The sequence below is a fragment of the Haliotis rufescens genome, unplaced genomic scaffold (genome assembly GCF_023055435.1).
Source record: "Haliotis rufescens isolate VD_foot unplaced genomic scaffold, xgHalRufe1.0.p SCAF_12, whole genome shotgun sequence".
NCBI classification, from domain to species: domain Eukaryota; kingdom Metazoa; phylum Mollusca; class Gastropoda; order Lepetellida; family Haliotidae; genus Haliotis; species Haliotis rufescens.
Window position 1 is genome coordinate 10,932,133 of NW_025963802.1, and position 23,709 is coordinate 10,955,841.

The following is a 23,709-nucleotide window of genomic DNA, read 5'->3' on the forward strand; positions in this document are numbered from 1 at the left end:
GAAACAGTATATTTTACTTGAATATATTGATGTGGTTATCTAACGTTTTCCAGAATCGTCACAACGTTTGAATCTTAGTGACGTTGAGAACAAGCTTCATATATGTTGAGGAAAATAAACGTGGTCAAATCTTTAAATAATGTGTCATTGTCCCATAAGAAATAGAAGTTAGTTTAAGGCAAAAATCATATGTACATTATTCAATGGTAATTACCTTTCTGTCACATCAAATATTGGCCAGTAGGCCTGCAACCAAACAGTTCATGGGTTGGTTGTCCACATCGCCCTCGGATTATGTAAATGTCATAGTATTTCATGGTTTTTACAAAGATAGTTTCTGCATTATGTTATGTAAATGTAATCCACATATGCGATGGGAACCCTTTCACGGACCTCATTAGACACTCTTGTGTCAAATTGGTTTGTTGTGTTTTGTTAGACCACATTTTCGTGTCTATTTTCAGACTGTTTGTGAAGCAAAAAGGTTTTATGGTTCGGCTTTGATACAGGTTTCCATCCTTATTTCGAAAGCTGAGCTGGGATTAAAGTTTAACTTTTAGAAATATAACAATGTACCAAAGGTAGAAGCATGTTTTGATCACACACCATTTGTGGGTGTTGTGAACATCTGTTAGGATCACGACAACAAAAGATTGATCTTTGCAGCCCGTCTGAATACGCCGTCGTACACAAAAGGCAGCGTTCTAAATGTCACTTGATTTGCGAAAGTTGAACAGCAAGCTCAATGCACTACATGGGATCAATAGCAGGGAGATATCTCGCTTTTTTCGCTTCATTTGAATCTTTATATAGTTTCTCGGAGCATTTGGATCCACTCTGCTCATTCCGTTACGTACATGATATTTCGGGAAGCAATGGAATAGTGACATTGCATGATTTCACTGTAAACCGAATACCGACCGATTGCCCTGATTATTCATGGCCACCGACATTTGAGTGAGTGAGTGAGTTGGGTTTAACGCCGCTTTTAACAGTATTCCAGTTATATCGCGGCGTGTCAGCTTAATGTGGGAGGAAAGCCCGAAGTGATGCAGGTCTTAGACGTTTACCACTTCAGTGAAACCAGCGAGCACGGGTATGGTGCTGACAAACCTAGAAACATAATCGGGGCGAACCGGGATTCGAACCCACAATCATAAGTTACTGGCGTGCCCAAGGGACGCAACTCTGCACAGCGAATCGCGGCGCCTTAGACGACTTGGCCTCGGGATCGGGTGGTCAGGCTCGCTGACTTGGTTGATGCATGTCATCGATCCCAATTGCGTGGATCGATGTTCACGATATTAATCACTGGATTGTCTGGTCCAGACTCGATTATTTACAGACCGCCGTCATATAGCTGGAATGTTCCTGAGTGCGGCGTTGAACAACAAACAAACAAAGAAACAAACAAATCAGGAGTCCATTGCACGATTCCAACTATATCTTATAAACCTACTTTCTGTTTGTGTAACTCGATATGGAGTTTTTGAAATTGTGGTAACACACCTCGCAGGAGGTATTACAATCATTGTAAACCCTTGATAGAACAAAAACTACGAACAGCCTACGAGACGCACGTGCAGATTTCGTGCCATTGCGAGACGCACGTGCTGAGGTCACCGGTTTCATTGAACCGAGTTCACGACTGCAGGCGATATTTCATCTACGATACAGGTTATACATTTGTTTTTATTACAGTTATTTAATTAAAAACGTTGTCTATTCGATGAGTCGGTTTATAAGTTGGACAAACCATGTCTCCTCGAGATTACTAGAGATTGTAAACCCTCATGTGAGGGTTTACAATCTCTAGTAATCCCTCGGAGACATGGTTTCTCCTACACATAATTCAAGGTTTACTTAGGCCTTGAATGTTGTGACAACAGTCGTATGACATCTTCGGAGAAAGAGAATGCTCCAAATGTCCTGAGATGTCGACACCAAAGGTTGGAGCTGCTGGACTATTGATCGACATGAAGGGAAAGTTTCAATGTTGGAAAATTGAAGTGGTCCATCTTGCCATACGGTCTAGTAGATATATTTATCATTGTGGATTTGTATGCAAGATCTAAATATGAAAATGGTGAATATGTCACTGGTATCTTGTGTTTCTAACTCAGGTGGGTAAATCAGTCGACAGGTACGGGTACACCGCCAAAATTAGCTGCAATAGGTTTGGTCCTGGCCAGAGGTTCTAAGGCTTTGAAATGCCATGAAACCTAAAGTGTTTTGGAAATAAAGGACCGACCGCTTGATATTCGGGTGTATTTGTTGGGTTGGTACAGGGGAATATGCTTGAAATAAATAAGTATGCCTCAGACTGGTGAAAACACGAAATTGTCAGCCACCAAACATATTTGGCTGCCAAATGTATTTTTTCCAAAATATTTTTCGGCTCATGGTTTTAAGTAGAAAAGAATATCAAAGACTAACAATCCTAACACGGTTACCGTGAACCTCTACAGTCTCAGTAGTAGCTGCAGTCGTTGTCTCAGCCATAGCCGAAGCTATATACGTAACAGTAGCTGTCGTAGTCGTCGTCACAGTCGCTTTCACTGTTCCACTTCCCGGCATGGTCATTGTATGTTTGTAAGCAAGACATCTTTCAGTCAGCCTTTAATCATTCAACACCTGCATCGATTTTTACCTTATCGCATAAAATTCTTGTCATTAATAATTCAAAGTAAACAGCTCTTGTCAACGTTTAACGTGACTAACAGTTCAGCGCAGACAAACACCATCATTAATAACGGCATCTCATTAACAGTCGTCAATATTGATCAGTGTCAAATCTGGAACGTGTTTGCCTATTGAGGCGACACTCTGCGACCCGACATATATTATTCAGAACTTGCGGTATCACCAATATTGAACTCATTGTACCCAGATATCTGATTACTTTGCTGATTGATCCACATCCTGAGAGAATAAGGGGATAAGTTTGTTTCCAAATACTTGTAACGTGATACCTGATTCGTCGGTGTGCGTTGTTAATAGATAACTAAATACCCATTACACACGAGGTGAATTTACTGGTTACAACTTTGCCTATGTATATATTATGGTGATTGCTTTCTTACAACGCGGTCGAGATATTAACGATTTCTGCATCGTAGCTTTCTTTCAGTTAAAGCATGTCATTTCCCCTTGACATATCCAATATTTAGGTGTGACTGATACATGTATTATCATTGACTGTCCGCGGTTAAAATCAATAATCAATACATCTATCAGGGACCTGATGTCACACAAGAGAGTTGTCACACTATAGCAAAACTTAATAATTACAGTAGTGTTAGAGCAGTAAAGCCACATACAAAAAATCCTGAAGAACCCGGGTTTATTTTCATAAAAAAGGTATTGCAATAAATGTGTGTTATATATGGCGAAACATATTTGTTTATTTTTCCATGTTCACAATTAAAGTCGTTGGTTTGGTTTGTTGTTTAACGCCGCACTCAGCAATATTCCAGCTATATGACGGCGGTCTGTAAATAATCGAATCTGGACCAGATAGTCCAGTGATTGATATCATGAGCATCGATCCACGCAATTGGGATCGATGACATGCATCAACCAAGTCAGCGAGCCTGACCACCCGATCCCGTTAGTCGCCTTTTACGACAAGCATAGTCACCTTTTACGGCAAGCATGGGTTGCTGAAGACCTATTCTACCCCGGAATCTTCACGGGTCCACAATTATAGTCACCCTTATACTAAGACACATATATCTAGGGTGACAATGCGGTGTATTATGTGGGAATACATTCCGAAATGCTCAGAAATTAATGTACACAGTAAGATCAGTGTTACTCTTCCCGTGGTAGGGGGGCACGGGTGGCCCAGACGTCTAAGGCGCCGCGATTCGCTGTGCAGAGTTGCGTCCCTTTGGCACGCTAGAAACCTATGATTGTGGGTTCGAATCCCGGTTCGCCCCGATTATGTTTCTAGGTTTGTCAGCAACATACCCGTGCCCGTGGGTTTCACCGAAGTGGTAAACGTCTGAGACCTGCATCACTTCGGGCTTTCCTCCCACATTAAGCTGACACGCCGCGATATAACTGGAATACTGTTAAAAGCGGCGTTAAACCCAACTCACTCACTCACTCACTTCCCGTGGTAGTGTTACAGCACTAAAACACCATGCGTGTTTACACATAGAATCCATGTGGATACCGAGCCAAATCTTAGCTTGTTCAACCACCCCTAATTTCAATGATTGAGCATGGGAGTCCAAATGGACATCATTAGTTATCCACTCCGACAAAACCAAAATTCAAAGGTATGGTGCATCCTTGATTAGTCAGTGTGTTATAGCGCCACGGGTCGTCACGGGTCGTCACGGGTCAGCTCAATATGTACAAGAAACCTAAATAGGTAACCTCAGAAGTCCTGAAGTCCAGGTCAATCTTCTGTATATTTCCCAATCCGTCAAGTAAAATGAAGTCGTTTTCATGTGTGACGAAACATGGTTCATAGTGTATGGGGTGAGGTGAAATGGGGTTTAACGTCGCGTGCAGGATTATTGCACTTTTATAACGACGTGCATGCACGTGTATGTGTGTGTGGCTGCTTGTACTAGTCCAGACTGATGCCGATTCATAGTGCTAGCACACTGATATACCATGTCGCAGCGTAACATGAATACCCAACTCAGACACAGTATACTGACTCCGAGCCGACAAGTCCCTGTTTTAGCCCCTTAATGCCGAGCGCCAGACAGGGTAACAACAAGTACCATCTTTTAATGTCTTTTGGTATGACCCCGGACCTTCTGCTCTCCGAGCGGACGCTCTACCACTAGACCACGGAGGCGGTCTCTAATAGTGTATGGTTTTATGGTATTTTCTCATCTGGAAGCTGGTGCCAGTTTATCCGCTGCTGTTGCTGATGATAAGCTACGTAAACACTGATGAAATGGTGCAGTGTTTCATGAATTATGCATGCCAGTCCCCTGGCACACGCTACAGTAGGCCATGCATGTTGTGCAATCATACATTCATCCATTCTATTTGCATCATAATTATCAGGAATTGAGCAGCACTCAATGTTCAATTATATTCAATTATATTTCAGGTGTTGAACCATATATGTCAATGACATTTAAGAACATGCTTATATATGCGCATACCACAGCAGGTTGATGTCGCGCTAACTATATGTAATTAATGCGTCATGTATCGTAAGGTTTTTCATTTGCAGGGGATTAACTATCAATGTTTATGATATATAAAACAATGACATATGTTCATATCGCACTTAATGTATTTAAGGACATTTTATACATTCCTACTATTTCTAGTTTTTACACTTTAATCAGAAGTCTTCCGTGACTTATATATATAATATATATTGAATAGTGTTATCGATGTGATAAACTTGGTATCACGATCCGATATACAATGTACATGTATAGCTGTTTACTGATGTATGAAGGAGGGGATAGTGTGTGGAATTTTGGGGGGCATAACATGGTGTGTGTGTGGGGGGGGGGGAGGGGGGCATGGCCAAAGGCAACCATATATTAAAGTACCAGTTTCTAAGTCTCGCACAATACAATGTGTATTCATAATGATAATTATTTGCGATAGAAAAACACACTACTTATCTATATACTCTCTTGCGATGTTCAAGTCAGGCATATTACTAGACAGTTAACTTATTCTTTTCCGTTTATGGTCTGTATTAACATTTATTCTAATAACAACATCACAATCAGTACCATGTGATCAATGATCTCAAAATCTACAAGATCCATTGGCGGCTAAAACAACAAAATACTTGTTTGTTCCATACAACCATATCCAAAAATAAAAGCGACCAAAGCAGAGTCGATTCCGACTATATCAGGAATCACTATCAATTGGTGATGATACATGTTGTTCGCGAAAAGGTGGCACCGTCACAAACACATGCAAAGGCAAGTCAATTGTTCACCTGAAAAAACACACACGGTGCAAGTCAAAATAGGGAATTGCATCGGACATCAATTTTTGTCAGTGATGCGTCAAATGAAGGCTGTGAACTCGGGCTCTTCATAAATGGTTTCGTGTGTAAAGTCATTCCAGTTTCTGGATGACCAATGTGAACAATGTTACCGCAACATGAGACCTTCCTCACATAAATCTGCTACAGCTGATGGGTTAGAAAGACAAAGTGAATAATTGTGTGGAGGGAAGCCTAATTTGACCTACCAGTCCCAACTACATTCTACTTTACTTCACCATTTGTGATGCTAATCGTTATGGAGATTTCGGATCAGTTCTCAGAAACCGATGCTTCTCGTGACTGATTCAAAATGAGAATTTGGTTGCTGTGTTTCGTAAGCTGTTGAACCACATCGGAAGACCAAATCTCAGTTATGACCGTGTGTCATCGTACCCTGCTTTGGAACTGGTACTGAAGCTTGGGATTGATGAGACTGTTAATCCCGCAATCAGAATAGCGCTTTGTGAAATCTATGAACCATTAGTCCAACATTGTAATATTTATTCACTTATGGCTTAATTGGTCCTATATTACCCTAACCATGCTTACCGGATACCGTTAATATGATTCAGCACTAAGCACCAACATCTCAAATCTAACAAGACAATGTGATAATGGCGTACTGCTAGGGTTTGGAATTCAGATAATCCTCAAGGGTGCCCATTTACCGGATTGATCCAATCTTCTTCTGATCCGGCACCCTTTGTTAAGTTGTGAGGAAGACTAGACAATCCGTATTTAGCTCACCAGCTTCCCCAACATCTAACACCAGTGCTTCACATGACTAATCGGCGTCACCGTCAGACAAATTTCCTCTTCAGAGGGTTTAAGACAGAATGTGCTGCTAATTACTGGACGTGAGGAGATTATATGAAGTGGCGACCACTAATGCCTTTAACCTAGAGATGCTCAGACGCTGGTAGTAGAGCGATATTGTAGTCTCAAGAAAATGGCAGTATGGGACAAGCTTTGGACTCCTACCTTTTCGAGGGGCAGAAAAGATTCACGAGTGCTCAGAATTTGTTCTGGGAATTGAAAATATCTGTAGGGTCATGAGTTATTTTCATGCTTTTGGAGAGTCTAATGTTTTGTCTGGAAAGAATTGAAATGTCTTAGGGCATAGACGAGGACCGAGGTTTTAACAGGGCAAGCGAAACAACAGCTCTGGGGACGTCTGACGTGTTACATTTTAGTTACTAAAACAGGCAGACAGTTTTAATTAGTTTGTAATGGCCTCCTGGCCAATGGGACGTGATGTGGTTAACTCTATGAGCATGTTACGGTGTTTGAGTTAATTGGGTTTTTAGTCTCACTGAACAGTATTTTAGCTATGAGTGAGTTAGTTGGGTTTAAAGCCGCTTTGAACAGCCTTTCAGTTATATCACGGCTTGTCATATAATTGTGGAAGGAAAACCCGAAGTGATGCAGTTCTCTGACGCTTACCACTTTGGTGCAACCCACGAGCACGGGTATGGGCTGACAAGCCTAGTAACATAATCGGGTCGAGCCGGGATTCGAACCCAAAAGCATAGGTTTCTGACGTGCCCAAGGGACGCAACTCTGCAAAGCGAATTGCGGTGCCTTAGACGAGTGGCCACCTGTGCCCCCTATTTCAGTTATGGCACGGCATACCAGCGTCATGTAGAAGATCCAAGATCCATTTGGTGAAACCACCAGACCGTTTATGGTGCTGACAAAACACGAATTTAGATCAGGGTGAATCTTGAATTCCAGTCCTCTAACTTAGGATCATGGCACGCCGTAGAGACGCTACTCTTTACTGTACACAGATTATTTTGCCTTTTTCTAGTGACACGGTAGTGATGAGGTTTTTATACACCAAACGTTTTTTTAATGTAAATGCGGTGTGTTTGTATCATACATATGTGGAACACAGAGTCTTTTCTTTTTTAACATTTTCTGTTGGAAGCTACTCACATCCTACGAACCTGACAAATCAGAACATTTCGGTTAATTGAAAGGTAAAAAAGTGTGTTGTTGTTATAATTAATGTTGATTATAACATGTGTATAACATGTATACATACACATCATGTAAATGTGCTGAAACGCAACCGGTTGATTAGAGTGTGGGTAAAAACCTGTTCACCTCGTGTGCAGTATATATTTAAGATGCAAGTATGTATTTGCAAGAGATTTACTTCAATAATTATGATTGGAAATCGAAGAATGGAAAAGTCAGTTTGGTTTGTCAGGGCCTTGCCCAGCGTTTAGCGATTCTCCTGGATGTTTATTGTTTGTTTGTTTGTTTAACGCCGCACTCAGCAATATTTCAGGACTATAACGACGTCCTGTAAATAATCGACTGGGCCAGACAATCCAATGATCGAGATTTTAAGCAAAGATCTGCGATGTCGGGGAACGAGGACATGCTGTCAACCAAGTGATGGAGCCTGACCACCCGATTCATTCAGTCGCTTTTTTAGACAAGCATAGGTCGTTGGGGACTTTCTAACCCGGAATAACAACGGGGTCTCTCGCGTATGACGTGACTGACAATGCTATATTCGGGTTACTGCGAATGTTTATTATTAGCATGGGGCGGTTGGGTAGCCTAGTGGTTAAAGCGTTCGCTCGTCACGCCGAAGACCCGGGTTCGATTCCCGACATCGGTACAATGTGTGAAGCCCATTTCTGGTGTCCCCCGCCGTGATATTGCTGGCATATTGCTAAAAGCGGCGTAAAACCATACTCACTCACTCATTTATTATTTACATATTAATGTGAATGTTCGTCGTATGTATGTTAACATGGCTTTAACCGCTTATGTTATGTCAACAATTCCAATTCAGATTGATCATTATAATATTATACTTTATACTTGATATCGTTTCTTGCAGTATACCGTTTTCGACGCAATAAGGGCCGAGGGCGCTCTCAAAATTAGAAATAGGGGGCTCTTATTAGAGTATTATTTTAGTGAAAGAAACGAGTTAAAAGATAAATTCTGTGGTTTATGCTGACAGCCTGAAATGTTTATGTACGACAGATATATTTTTCCAGAATTTAATTGCCCATAATTAAGTGTGCATATAACACATGAGTGCGTATTATACGCGAATAAATATGTCTTGTGTACATTGATCACTCGGAAGGGGTGCTAATTAGGATTGTTCACTGGCCAATATATTGGCAAGTATCGCCGTGGGCGCTTATTAGAGCGGGGCGCTTATTACGTCGAATACGGTACATATATTACACCACTTCCATAACGCAGTAAAAGCTTATGTGACATATGTACAATCTGGTACACGTGTGATCATCAGACTGTATCAAATACACGGCCTACAACACACGGCACGTGATTCTATCACACATAAACAACTCTAGCTCTGTACAAATGACAGCCTGTTTCAACATGCCAACAGGTGGTATCGATATGGTAAACATGACAATGAACATTTTAAAATATGCATGTAGACGTGGCAGATTCGACCTGCTTAAACTGTCTCTGAAAGAGACTGAAACAAGTCATCTGTTGACAACGTACATCATATGAAATTTTGTAAAAGAATAAAAGAGTAAAAATCCTTTCAATATTCATAAGAGATCACTGCTAAAAGCAGAGTCGATTGTTCGATTCCGACTTAAGCATGAGTGCTCTTGTATGAATCACTATCAAATAGTGATGACACCAGGTGTTCGCGAAAGGTGAGTGTATCCTGCCCCACTGGTGGCGCCGGTCACAAATAGAACGGCAAGACAATTGTTCACCTGAAGACAGGTATCACTAATACAGTGAGATGCCTTGACTAAACGGTGATGGAGTTGATTTGTCTGCCAATTGAGCCATACTATCCATCTCCTTTGTGAAATGGACTAAATAAGTATCAAATGATCTGAAATAATCTGACATTTGATCATTATTTCGTCAGTTTAATATTTAGGTAGGAGACGAAGGTATCTGTTTTATTGATTGCTGTGGTCAGAGCCTTGTGTGCGGAGAAGCGAGGGTTAGCTGGGTTGTTGGTGGTGGTGGTGGTGAGGTGTGTTTAGGGATGCAAATGGGGTGGGGCACGGACGGTGCCGTCTAAAAAACCGCAATATCGTCCTTCAGAGTTACGTCCTTCAGTCGGGTCAGGATCCGCTGGTCGGGGGCGAAGTTCTTTATAAGCCCTGATATTGTCATGATTGGCTGCAATGCTATGCCCGTGTTGGTAGCTTTCGCTTACTCTTTTAGTGAACACCTGGTGTCAATCTGATTTTCAGTAATCCATTCATACAACTTTCACCGCTATTTTGCCTTTTATTGTTTGGAGACTGATTTTTTTCTGGTGTTTACATTATAATCATTGCTACATTAAGCTGACACGCCGCGATATAAGTGCGATATTGTTCACGTTGGCGTTAAAGGATAAATCCATGATATGATGCCAATTTCAAGTATATATGTATATGTTGTACCTTGTGTGAAACTGAGTAACCATAAACATGAGAAAAATTGTTAACTGATAAACAAAATGTTTTTTGAAGAATTTGAATCAAATAGGCAGATACACCCAATTTGCCCATCCCAGTCCACCAATATATCCCACTCTCCCACTCATCTACATGATATCTATTGTAATTGTATACGTGATACATTAACAACGTGGGTTGGATATTTCTCGAGCATTTCCAATAACTGTTGCAATATTCATCTAAAGAGATCATTTTGGTTCCATATTGATTTTGTTGTTGACATCAAGGTGAACATACATCCTTTTGGTGATAAAATGAGACGGCCTCTGAACCATCGATTACCAAGCAAATCAAAGAGAGGTGTTTCCGCTTTGATTGATCGAGGTGATTAACACATATTCGATCTGGTCATTAGAAGGGGCAACGTATTTGTAAGCAGCCGTCATTTGTTAGCAGACAATTTGCGCAGAAAATGCATACACGACTGTTAACTGTCTCGTTTCAATGGCATAACTACATTCGTATCCTCAAAGCGATCGCCTTTTTTACTTAACTTTTACATATGTATCCATCGAATACGAATTATCGGTTCGATAAATTAAAAGATAGCAATTTGGTAGCCTCCAAAGTAATTGCCAGCACAAATATCCGTCCTAACCTGACGGACAACTCCCGAGCACAGTAAACGCTCTTTTGCGTCAGTCATCATACCGCCTTCTTGGCCTAGTGGTAGAGCGTCCACCCCGTGAGCAGGGGGTCGCCGGTTCGATGCCCGGCCGCGTTATACCAAAAGACGTTAAAAGATGGTACTTGTTGTTACCCTTCCTGACACTTAGCATTAATGGGCTAAAGCAAGGACTGGTCGGCTCGGAGTCAGTATACTGTGTCTAAGTGGGATATTCATGTTCAACTGCGACATAGTATCTCAGTGAGCTAGCACTATAAATCGGCATTACACCGGACTAGTACAAGCAAACACGCACGGGCTTTCCCTTCGCTATATAAGTGCAATGATATTGGCCGCTACGTTAAACCCAATTTCACCTCACCTCACCTCACCTCACCTCACCTCACCTCACCTCACAAACCTGTGGTTGACAGCATGAGCATCTATTCACCCACTCGAAGCTCAGTATACGTAGATACCATGTTGTGACAACCTGTTATGAAAAGCATTGGATGCTGGGGGCCATTTTATTGTCTATTGGTTTAACAGGTGGAATATGTTTAAATGCGGTGGAAAAACGAATCACTCACTCACTGGTTATAGTTTGAAAACATTGAATTTGTTACTAGATAAACTAAGTTTGATGAAGAATATTTATACAAGACGGGACAGAGGCGCGTTTGTTATTTATCAAATTTCTTTCGTGTATTACACATATTAGAAATAACATGGTATCAGATGAAAGCACGGACACGAGAACGAATATTGGATAGTATTATATGTTTTGAATTATATTCGCAATATGTCCACCATCTATCTCACTTCTGTCTGTGTTTGTATAAGCATAAGCCTTTGCATAAGCCTATGCAAACAGAGATGTTGGATTATATACATTTACTTGTAACATTTTCTATCGACGAGACTGCTGATACTGCTATTTACTGACGTCATCGACCGACATATTAGCTTGACCAGACGGAATTAAGAGCCGTACACGGGACAAGGTGTGCGCTAAATATCTCAGGCCAGCCGGAAAAGATGCCAATTTGAGTTGAAAGTTTACTTTGTGTATTTATGCGGGTCCCTAGAGGGAGAAATCACGTTAACGTCTGTGAGGCAAACGGATAAATAGATTTTCAGGAAGCACAAGTCGATATTATTACCTGATTTGATTAGAGGCTGTTGGTGTTCCTTGTTAACTCTTCGAGTATTTCAGGAATGCTTGGAGGTGAGTTTTGGCTCAACCTGTGACAGGTGTATGAAGGTCACTCGATCAACATGCTCTGTAGAGGGTGTGGTGGGCTCTGTTTGGCATTGTTTGTATGTCACCTTCATTATGGATAGGCACTCAACGTTTTGGGGGTACATGTACGATCATACTCCTACGTTATCAATCATTCATCTGTTGATGAAGAAGAACCTTCTCCTAAACAATTTGTCCATTGCTTATCACCTATAAGCGTCAATTACCTGTTGGCTTCCCTTGTTACGTTTCCACCTTTGTCATGTTATTACTTTTGTTGTTCTTACAGGTACATAGATTTGTTCTCTGCCTCGTAGCATTTATTCACCTGAGGGGGCACGGGTGGCCCAGTCGTCTAAGGCGCCGCGATTCGCTGTGCAGAGTTGCGTCCCCTGGACACGCCAGAAACCTATGATTGTGGGTTCGAATCCCGGTTCACCCCGATTATGTTTCTAGGTTTGTCAGCACCATACCCGTGGTCGTGGGTTTCCCCGAAGTGGTAAACGTCTGAGACCTGCATCACTTCTGGCTTTCCTCCCACATTAAGCTGACACGCCGTGATATAACTGGAATAATGTTAAAAGCGGCGTAAAACCCAACTCACTCACTTTATTCACCTGATAATTGAGTAAGTAGATACTCCGAAACGCTGTGTTCCTCATAATAAGGAAGTTGACATCCATTAATTCTCTTCGTTATGTGTATCACTTCAACCTGCTTTTGAAAGACTTCTCCGAAACGTTGAGTGATCACCTGATGAAGGAGTAAGAACATCCTCCTAAACTTTGTGTAATCAACACCTGATGAAGGAGTAAGAACATCCTCCTAAACTTTGTGTAATCAACACCTGATGGAGTAAGAACATCCTCCTAAACTTTGTGTAATCAACACCTGATGAAGGAGTAAGAACATTCTCAATGTTGTTGTGTGATCAACACCTGATGAAGGAGTAAGAACATCCTCCTACAGTTTGTGTTATCAACACCTGATGAAGGAGTAAGAACATCCTCCTACAGTTTGTGTTATCAACACCTGATGAAGGAGTAAGAACATCCTCCTACAGTTTGTGTTATCAACACCTGATGAAGGAGTAAGAACATTCTCCTACAGTCTGTGTAATCAACACCTGATGAAGGAGTAAGAACATCCTCCTACAGTTTGTGTAATCAACACCTGATGAAGGAGTAAGAACATCCTCCTAGACGTTGTGTAATCAACACCTGATGAAGGAGTAAGAACATTCTCCTACAGTTTGTGTAATCAACACCTGATGAAGGAGTAAGAACATTCTCGATGTTGTTGTGTGATCATCACTTGATGAAGAGTAAGAACAGTATCATAAACTTTGTGTGATCATCGCCTCATGAGTATGAACATTCTCCATATTGTTGTGTTACCATCACTCAGTCAAGGAAAAAGGACATTCTCCTAAACTTTGAGTGATCATCACTAGATGAAGCAGAAAGAACATTCTCCTGAAAGTTGTGTGGTCACTAATGGAATGCGGAGAAAGGGCAGTGTCCTGAAAGTTATGTGGTCATCAATGGAAGAAGGAGAAAGAACATTCTCCTGAAAGTTGTGTGGTCATCAATGGATGAAGGAGAAAGAACATTCTCCTGAAAGTTATGTGGTCATCAATGGAAGAAGGAGAAAGAACATTCTCCTGAAAGTTATGTGGTCATCAATGGATGAAGGAGAAAGAACATTCTCCTGAAAGTTGTGTGGTCATCAATGGATGAAGGAGAAAGAACATTCTCCTAAACCGTGTGTGCCTATCGGTTGTGAAATAGTTTACATCCATGATCTTATGATCCATGATCTTCTTTATGACACATACGTGTATTGGCAGGTGGATTATGTTGGACGCTGACTCACAATGTACATATGAATCCAGTCTACTCTGAATTTAATGAACTCCACGGGCACGATGTAATCGGATCGCGGATCAGCGACGGGAAACATGAACAACAACGTAATTTACCACTGCTCCGGACATATGATTGGGTTTGTAATAATCCTATGAACCGAAATCAGAATAGCACAGATGTGAACACCTTAAACTCTTTACGGAACAGAATAATTGTGACATAATCCAGATGCTGATGTTAAATAGGTATATTTGTCATACATATGGCCCGATATGACGTCCGTCTGCAAATTGCCGCATGGTTACACCCCCGTGGCCGCATGGTTACACGCATGGTGGCTCTCTCTCTCTCCCTTCAACTGTCAATACCGCTGCTGGCGTCTTAATACCCCCAATTCGACTCCCTGTTATACATGTGTGGTGTTGTGAATGGCAGTTGCAGGTACACAGATAAACGTTCGACCTTTCGTCACTTATACTGAGGGTAAAAGTGATTTAGTGTTAATACTTGCCTTAAACCAATTACAGAAACATTCATTGTCAATCTGTTACTTCCACATTGTGTTATGCCAGGATACGTATGGGACGTGTTACTATTCATTATGATAACTTTGTCATGCTGAATTATCATTGTGACCACCAACTCTGCTACTGTCACACGTCTATGTTAAAGTGCTTGGATTTGTACTCGGGCAGTGAAACCACTATCTTCATTTGACGACATGCTTCATTCACATGGACATACTTCACACCTACACCGGGGCATGTTATGTTCGAAGTCTTGCACTAGGACACACGGAGATCGTTAGGGACAGATAAAGAAACTTATGCACAAACAGATGTAGATTACACATGCTTAAAGATAGTCATCGAGTCACACTAAAAGGCTGGGAGACCTAAAGTTACACGTGGCATAAATACGTCTCAGCGGAATTCTCTATCTCTTTCCACGTATCAATCGTATCTCCCTATAGCTAGACCCATGCTGTTTATGAAATAACCGCTTCTAGGACACGAAGATGTCTTTTAGTCAATAAATCGTAACCACGATACTGAAATCGTGCTGTAACTCGACGAAACATTTCCACCCCATTCGTCACGTTATGACCATTCTTGGGAAGTTAGTGCACGTTTAGTTCATTGTCCTATGACATATTACGCTTAATGACCGTTAACGTGAACATAGGCTCTGACGGCGCCTTTCTTCTACAGATGTGTTAGGCTGAAGCTGGTCTACAATTCTCATTCGTCTCTGTTAATGCACTGCAATAAAACCTGGTTTAGATCAATGCATGAAGCACGAAGCCATCACTCCCTTGGATAGCGGCATTATCAGACATTGTTTACAGGGTTGTACTTTTAGCCACGCTGAGTTTACAGATCTTCTTTATGGCATGGTGATTTTTTTTCATAACACTCACACTGTTGACTTTAATCATGAGTCTGTATGTACAACAAGGACCCAGCTGCATCGTTCGACGGCTAGTCAATTTAATGTCGACAGCGTGTTAACGTCGAGGTGTTGAAACATGGTTGAAACTGGATCCGGTCTCAGCAATATGTATCAACTTCACCTGATATGACGTAGTATGATTAATTTGCTTTTAAAGCAGAGATTCCACAAGGATTCAATGAGTTCAACATCACTACAACAACCCATCAGTCCTCCATTTGCTCTATTTAGTCAACCATCTGCCAAGTCTACCATCGAGTCGACAGTCAGTCTCTGTAGGGCTCCAATCAACTGGTTCATCTAGCTAACCATAATCAGATCGATAGAGGAATTAGAGCATACACCTGTAACTGGAACAGGTGATCGCGTAAACGACGTGTAAGCGTACAGCACTATAACTAAGTCACTGGATGAAATGTTTTCAACACATTGTGACGATTACCCATTTCATAAATTGCTTTCGGGCTTATTTGCCATCTGGTGTTATCACTGATTTTTATCACCACTGTTTTGCTTTTTACGCCCCATGGAAACAATGAAGATAGTCGAGAATGACTGTTCCCTGGCGTTGTCGTTTAGCATTGTATTCGTCTAACACTTGAATGTTAACTTCTGACCACAACTGTACCCCTCCTTTTCCAACAAGCTGTATCCCCACTTGTTATCTAGCTTTCTACCCATTAATCCACCATTTCCCCTTTAAAGTCAATAATCAATCTATCAACCCATTAATCCTCCAGATCATCTATGTAACATCTATCTATCTATCGATTAATCCTCCAGATCATCTATGTAACATCTATCTATCTATCGATTAATCCTCCAGATCATCTATGTAACATCAATATATATGTACCCATTAAGCCTCCAGATCATCTATGTAACATCTATCTATCTATCGATTAATCCTCCAGATCATCTATGTAACATCAATATATATGTACCCATTAAGCCTCCAGATCATCTTTGTAACATCTATCTATCTATCGATTAATCCTCCAGATCATCTATGCAACATCAATATAATTAATTATATGTACCCATTAATCCTCCAGATCATCTATGTAACATCAGTCTGTATACCAATTAATCCTCCAGATCCTCTCCGTAACATCAAACTATCTGCCCATTAATCCTCCAGATTATCTGTGTAACAATTATCTTTCTGTCCATTAATCCTCCAGGTCATCTATATAGCATCAATCTATCTACTCATTGATCCTCCAGATCCTCTCCGTAACATCAAACTATCTGCCCATTAATCCTCCAGATTATCTGTGTAACAATTATCTATCTGTCCATCAATTCTCCAGGTCATCTATATAGCATCAATCTATCTACTCATTAATCCTCCAGATCATCTATGTTGCATCAATCTATCTAGTATCTCCTCATTAATCCTCCGTATCATCTATAGGTCAGTCATCATTCCTGGGCAGTTGTAATATTTGTTCATAGGTACACTCATTTAGAATCCCGTGATATCCCGAGTCTAATCATGACCATGTTAACTCGAGTGTTTAATCACTACAACTGTATCGAGTGGACTGACTATACAAGAGCCATTTGACAGATATCCGCTTTGTGAATGACGTAATATCCTATTAACGATGGGACGAACAAACTTTGTTGATTCTTTTGAGAACGTTATATCCAAAGTTGATATTCGCTTGTTGCAAGAGAAAAGTCAAGGGGAAACAGTAAAATAACAAACACCGCCAACCCAAGAAACCAACTGTGGACTGGTGAATTGTTGGTTGTTGTTACTACCAACTACTTGTAGTTACTAGTATCCCAATGCATACATTGGGATTGTGCTTCATATTGGACCTGCCTGGGTTCGAACCCGGGCCTTTGGCCCAATGAGCTAAAGCGTTTATCCTCAGGCTGTTTGTAAAACATGCAGTGCTATACATAGATCAGGTTTTTGAAGACAAAATAAACAAATTCATTAACTCTTGGATAACAGCATATTATGGAAATAAGTTTCTTTATTAGAATTTTTTTAATGCATTATGGGTGAAATTGTTCTCCAAAAAAAACCACATCGTAAAGTGAATCTGAGAACCACAAGCCTCCATACTGAACAATGTTTCTATCTGACATCTCATCGACAGTTTTAGGCTATTTTTAGCAGCAGGCCGCTGTAGAGTTAGAAAATCAATATGGAATTTGAGGGAGGAAGTTGCTGTGACTTGTGGGTAATAAAATGCCAAGTGTGAGAATGCCACCATCGCTAACTGGTCGCCCTGTTGGTCCACGCTTTGCGCGTACTATATCACAATTAAGATGCAGGAGTCTCGTATCATACTGGTTTGTCACGTGACTTCCTCTTTCTCGGAAATAGACCCAGCATGTTCAGATGGATTTTTATCTTAGTCTGTCTGTCATATGTGTTTCGTAGCATGTGTCAGTTTAAAAAGATGCATGGAGTCACTTTTAAGCCATAAATCAATTTTAGAATTGAGTTCATCTGGAGGCGATGGGTAGTCCTGCACCATGACTGTAAAATACATGGTTTTTTTAAATATTATATGAACACAACATTTAGATTTATATAAAGCTAGTCTAGCCAACATTATCTCAATAAGCATCAGGAAAAGTATTTGGCGGAGGGAAATGTTTTGTGTACAAAAAAGATTTCATAGACAATATGTTAGTCTAGCCGTTGGGTAGCCTTGTGGTAAAAGCGTTTGCTCGTCATGCCGTCAATGCTACACAGCGGTACAAATCCAATTTTTGGTGTCCTTCGAGTGATTCTGCTAGAATTTAATCCAAAGGTTTATCAAAGCCTGGGCCAGTTCTGTGTATATCTAAGGGACACAACTTTGCACAGCAGATTGTGGCTTCGTAACTAATGTGTGTGTGAGTGAGTCGGGTTTAACGCCGCTTTTAACAGCATTCCAGTCATGTCACGGCGTGTCAGCTTTTCGTCGGAGAAAAGCCCGAAGTGACGCAGGTCTCAGACGTTTACCACTTCGGTGAAACCCACGAGCACGGGTATGGTGCTGACAAACCTAGAAACATAATTGGGGCGAACCGGGATTCGAACCCACAATCATAGGTTTCTGGCGTACCCAAGGGACGCAACTCTGCACAGCGAATTGCGGCGCCTTAGACGACTGGGCCACCCCTGCCCCCTGAAATAATGAGGGTAATCCAGCATGCTACAATACATAATAAACAAATATACACAATCGTGGTTAATCCACAAGCTTGTCTTTAACACTAGTTACAAAACGAATCGCTTTGACACTGAACATCCTTCCAGTTTAAACACGTTCCTATTGTATTGGCATGTTAATTATTAAAAAAATAAATTTTACAATCACAGTACGGCGGAGGTCCACTTCCCAAAAGAATTGTCAATCTTAAGCATTAGTTGTCTTTTTTTTTCAAAATTGCATTTTCCCATTACATTTATTCAATAACGCAGAAACATATTCTTTCATCTATAACCAAAATGAATATTTCAGAAGGTGTGTCTTTGATTCAGGGGTTTATTGTGTTTGCCATGATGACCTAACCAGACCGAAATAATCTGTTTGTTACACACTATGGCATCATTCTTCACATTCTATTTTCCTCTCCCGAAACAACATGGGATATTGGTTTCGTTCGTGAGGCGAATTATCTTTCAAACGGAAAAATGTAATCAAGACGATGTCTTTGATAGAGGTCACTTTTTTGCGTGTTTGTGACAAACTTAATCTGCTTTCCTGCAAGTACAGAATGTGAAAAAATGCTATATCGGTTTACTGTTCAGTAAATTAAATGAACGCACGTTTTTGGTGATAAAAACCAATCAGTTCTAAGGAACACACTAACGAACTTGTGTAATGTTTTTTTCTCGATTACCTTTCTGAGAACATTTTCGCAGCAGAAACTTGAAGTACGAAATTTCATTGAAGTTATGAAATACTGTTTGAACAACACATCGATAGTCGCTATGTAGTATTTTGAATATGCAGGCATGGTATTTTAGTTATGGAGGTTTTATGCTTTTATTGTACGAATGATTAACCAACAGTAGTGTACCGTAACCATGGCTGACTCGTAGGTAGCAGTATCTGTGATAATAGTTGTCTACCTTAATTTATATTTATTGTTCAGAGAGGAAGGCTGCTCATGACAGCATCTATGAAGTAACGCCATAACAAGCTCCATCATACAGCATTTGGCGTCAGTCAATGTAAAGATGGAGATTCATCTGGTTGTCCCAAGTTGAACATAGAGATGAGTGTGGTTATGGTTCCGTAACCGTTTAGTAGCAGTAGTGAAACATTTCTATCCAGTTCCACAGAATATGGTGATGGCACGTGGTTCTGTGCGCAGCGCAACACATCAGGTGAAGATAGAAAGCCAGGTCGCGGAGAGTAGTTGGATGGGTGACTGCGAGAACTTCTAGGGTTCCGGTCCTGCCCGATGCTGAAGCATATGTGGTTTCTCCTGAGGCAAGTGATTTTAATAAATAAGCCTCTGTTCACCCAGCAGTAAAAATGGTACACGGTAAAATGTGACCTTCAACCTTCAGCGCCTGACAAGTCAGCGTAGGTTGTATTCTTCCCAGGGAGCTGAGAATGCACGAGTGCATGCTGATCCATTGACTGGGGTAATAATGTTAGGGCTTTGAGCGTGCACCTTGTGTATAGAGGCTAGGGCAGTAAACGTACACTTATAAACCTACTTTCTGTTTGTGTAACTCGATTATAAACCCTCACATTCGGGAACGTCCATCGTGGCCCTACGGCCCCCGCGGGACGTTCCCTCATGTGAGGGTTTACAATCTCTAGTAATCCCTCGGAGACATGGTTTCTCCTACACATATAACTGTATTATTAACTCGTGAAGTCTTCGTTATACTTTAATTGTATGTGGCAACCAATGTGTACGCATCCTTAGCATGAGCATTTAACCCAAAAGATAACTGTTTGGTAAATCTACATACGGCTAATAACACTTACATGTAATGAGCAGGAAATTGAAATGTTTCTCGTTGTCATTTTAGCAACGGTTTGCACTTCAGTCATTGTGCTACTGTCGTTTGTCGATGGTGTAACCCCCTCATATAACGACATAGTACAATCATATGTGTTTAGGTTGCAAAAGATATTTTCGGGTAGTTACATTATTTATTTCAGGACAATGTGTAACTTGAAACACCAAGTGATATTGTGCGATGGCATAACATGACACCCTAGAGTGAGTGAGTGAGTGAGTTGGGTTTTACGCCGCTTTTAACATTATTCCAGTTATATCCCGGCGTGTCAGCTTAATGTGGGAGGAAAGCCCGAAGTGATGCAGGTCTCAGACGTTTACCACTTCGGTGAAACCCACGAGCACGGGTATGGTGCTGACCAAGCTAGAAACATAATCGGGGCGAACCGGGATTCGAACTCACAATCATAGGTTTCTGGCGTGCCCAAGGGACGCAACTCTGCACAGCGCCTTAGACGACTGGGCCACCCGTGCCCCTGACACCCTAGATAATGATGACAATGTTTAACTTTACACCCAGTGAGTGTGCCATATCAAAACAAGACGTCAATGAATGAAATCGCAAAACCCAGTATTACTGTGTCATGCAATATCAAGTGCCGATCTTAATGTGATTAGCGACTATGCTTGTCGTAAGAGGCGACTAACGGGATCGGGTGGTCAGGCTCGCTGACTTGGTTGATGCATGTCATCGATCCCAATTGCGTAGATCAAATGCTCATAATATCAATCACTAGATTGTCTGGTCCAGACTTGCTTTTTTACAGATCACCGTCACATAGCTGGAATATTGCTGAGTGCGGCGTAAAATAACAAACAAACAAACAAACTTAATGTGATTCCGATAGGCTGTCTGGTTGATATCAGAGAAAATTACTGTATGTTGGTGGTATTTTACTCCTTCAAATCGGGGGCACGGGTGGCCCAGTCGTCTAAGGCGCCGCGATTCGCTGTGCAGAATTGCGTCCCTTGGGCACGCCAGAAACCTTTGATTGTGGGTTCGAATCCCGGTTCGCCCCAATTATGTTTCTAGGTTTGTCAGCACCATACCCGTGCTCGTGGGTTTCACCGAAGTGGTAAACGTCTGAGACCTGCATCACTTCGGGCTTTCCTCCCACATTAAGCTGACACGCCGTGATGTAACTGGAATATTGTTAAAAGCGGCGTTAAACCCAACTCACTCACTCACTACTCGTTCAAATCGTATACTGATGGTCTGTCTTCTGTTTCAGGTGAAGGCATTGGGTGTTTTGCGTGTACATCTATAAACCACAGCAATGTTGACTGTGAGGATACCTTTAATAACACCGGAAAGTACTATATTGAGAATTGCTGGGCATCCAGGAAGGGCAGGATAGGCCAGTTCCCCGGCACACAGTGCATCAAGATGATCGCAGAGGACTGTAAGTACACGTAGTTCCAAGAAGCTCCCAACGTGGCCCGCGGAGTCTCGACTCCGGGGACCACGTATGCTAACCACACCATGCGTGTGTACGATGTCGATTTACGGACGAAAACATCAATGTCGACAATGGTCGTTGTCAATTGGTAGTTCTTGAAACGGTGACCAAAACCTACATGCAGCTGTCACCTTGCTGGTAACGTGTCTTCGTTCAACGACGGCTCTCACGGGAACACATTGTGGACAAGGCCCGTTCTACAAAACAATGTTAATCCTACGAGTTGTTTCACTCCGAAGTTTAAGCTTACACTTACCACGATCGTAGCGCTCATATCTGTTGATCGACCACACCACGACGATTGTGTAAAACCCGATTCTCTGACTAATTCATGGAGTATGTTCTTTGTGAAATGATCAAGAATTTATTCATAGCTACCCATAGTGTATGCCAGTACAACTCAACTGATAGCATAATTCTATAAATATAATAATATAATATTATTCGAATATTTTCTTCTGAAGGACAGACAAGTAAGGTTTTTATAATGAGCTGATAATAATAATAATGATTTATAAGTTGAACCACTACTAATGACAACACCAGGTTATCATGTGCGTTGTATATAAGTGACTGAAGTATGTTCTACATTGGTAACCATGATGTAGCCAAACTTAATCTTCAAGAATGTGTTTGTTAGCACTAAACCCGTGCTTGAGGGTTTCACCAAAGTTGTATCCTGCATTCCTCCCGAAGCTGATTCGCCTTGATAAAACTGGAATGCTGTTTAAAGCGGCGTTAAACCCAACTCACTCAGTTCAACAATGTGAACTTCTTCAATCAAAATAAATTGACAGATACGATCTTGAAGCATTATAAAAAAAAACTTGGTTTAGAGGTATCTTTCTTTAAATGGTGTCAGTGCGTGAAGCTCTTCAAATGTGCTAAAAGAACTAACTATCTTTTGACTTCTTTATTTGGTAAATATAATGACATCTTGAAAATCTATTGAGTAAGGAAACTTAGCTCAATAAGACGTTATAGACGTTCTTAAAGGTTATGAAACAACCAAGGATATACAGATGAAGATTCCAGAAAACATCAATTAACATATTTTTACATTTTCACTATTATTGACAGAAAGTGATTTGTACATATTCTGCAAAAACAATACCTAAGACCTACCTCTCACATATTCTGAGAATATATCCTTCGCAGAACAATTCTCTCTCTCTCTCTCTCTCTCTCTCTCTCTCTCTCTCTCTCTCTCATGATTCCGAATTAATTCAGCGAGGAGTAAAACATCATAACATGACTCATAAACACTACTATTCGTCCTTCAGTTTCATAATGCAAAATCAGAGATGTTTTAAAAAACAAATCAGTTCTTTTAAGAAAAGATGGGAATCAAGACTAACGACGTCAATTTTTTTACTGTATGGGCAAATAGCACGTTCCTGTTGATGCTGTAGCAGATGATGGATTACGTGTCCTCTGACGTTACAATGAAGTCCAGATAATTGTTTCACATTACTTGTAAGTGGGGAAGTGTTTGTGTCATAATGGATTTGGGGCGTGGGGATAGCATTGTGTGAAGCTCATTTCCGTGATACTGCTGGAATATTGCTAAAAGTGGCGTAATACCATACTCACTCACTCACTCACTCA

The 23,709-nt window shown here is 41.0% G+C and overlaps 1 protein-coding gene across 1 annotated transcript in view; it reads left to right on the plus strand.

Annotated features, from left to right (window-relative positions):
- LOC124119560 overlaps positions 1 to 23,709 on the plus strand; it is an 82,263-nt gene that overhangs the window by 46,355 nt on the left and 12,199 nt on the right. Inside the window, exon 3 of the mRNA XM_046482113.2 lies at positions 21,874 to 22,044. Coding sequence (XP_046338069.1) covers positions 21,874 to 22,044 — 171 coding nt within the window. The remainder of the gene's footprint in view (positions 1 to 21,873; positions 22,045 to 23,709) is intronic.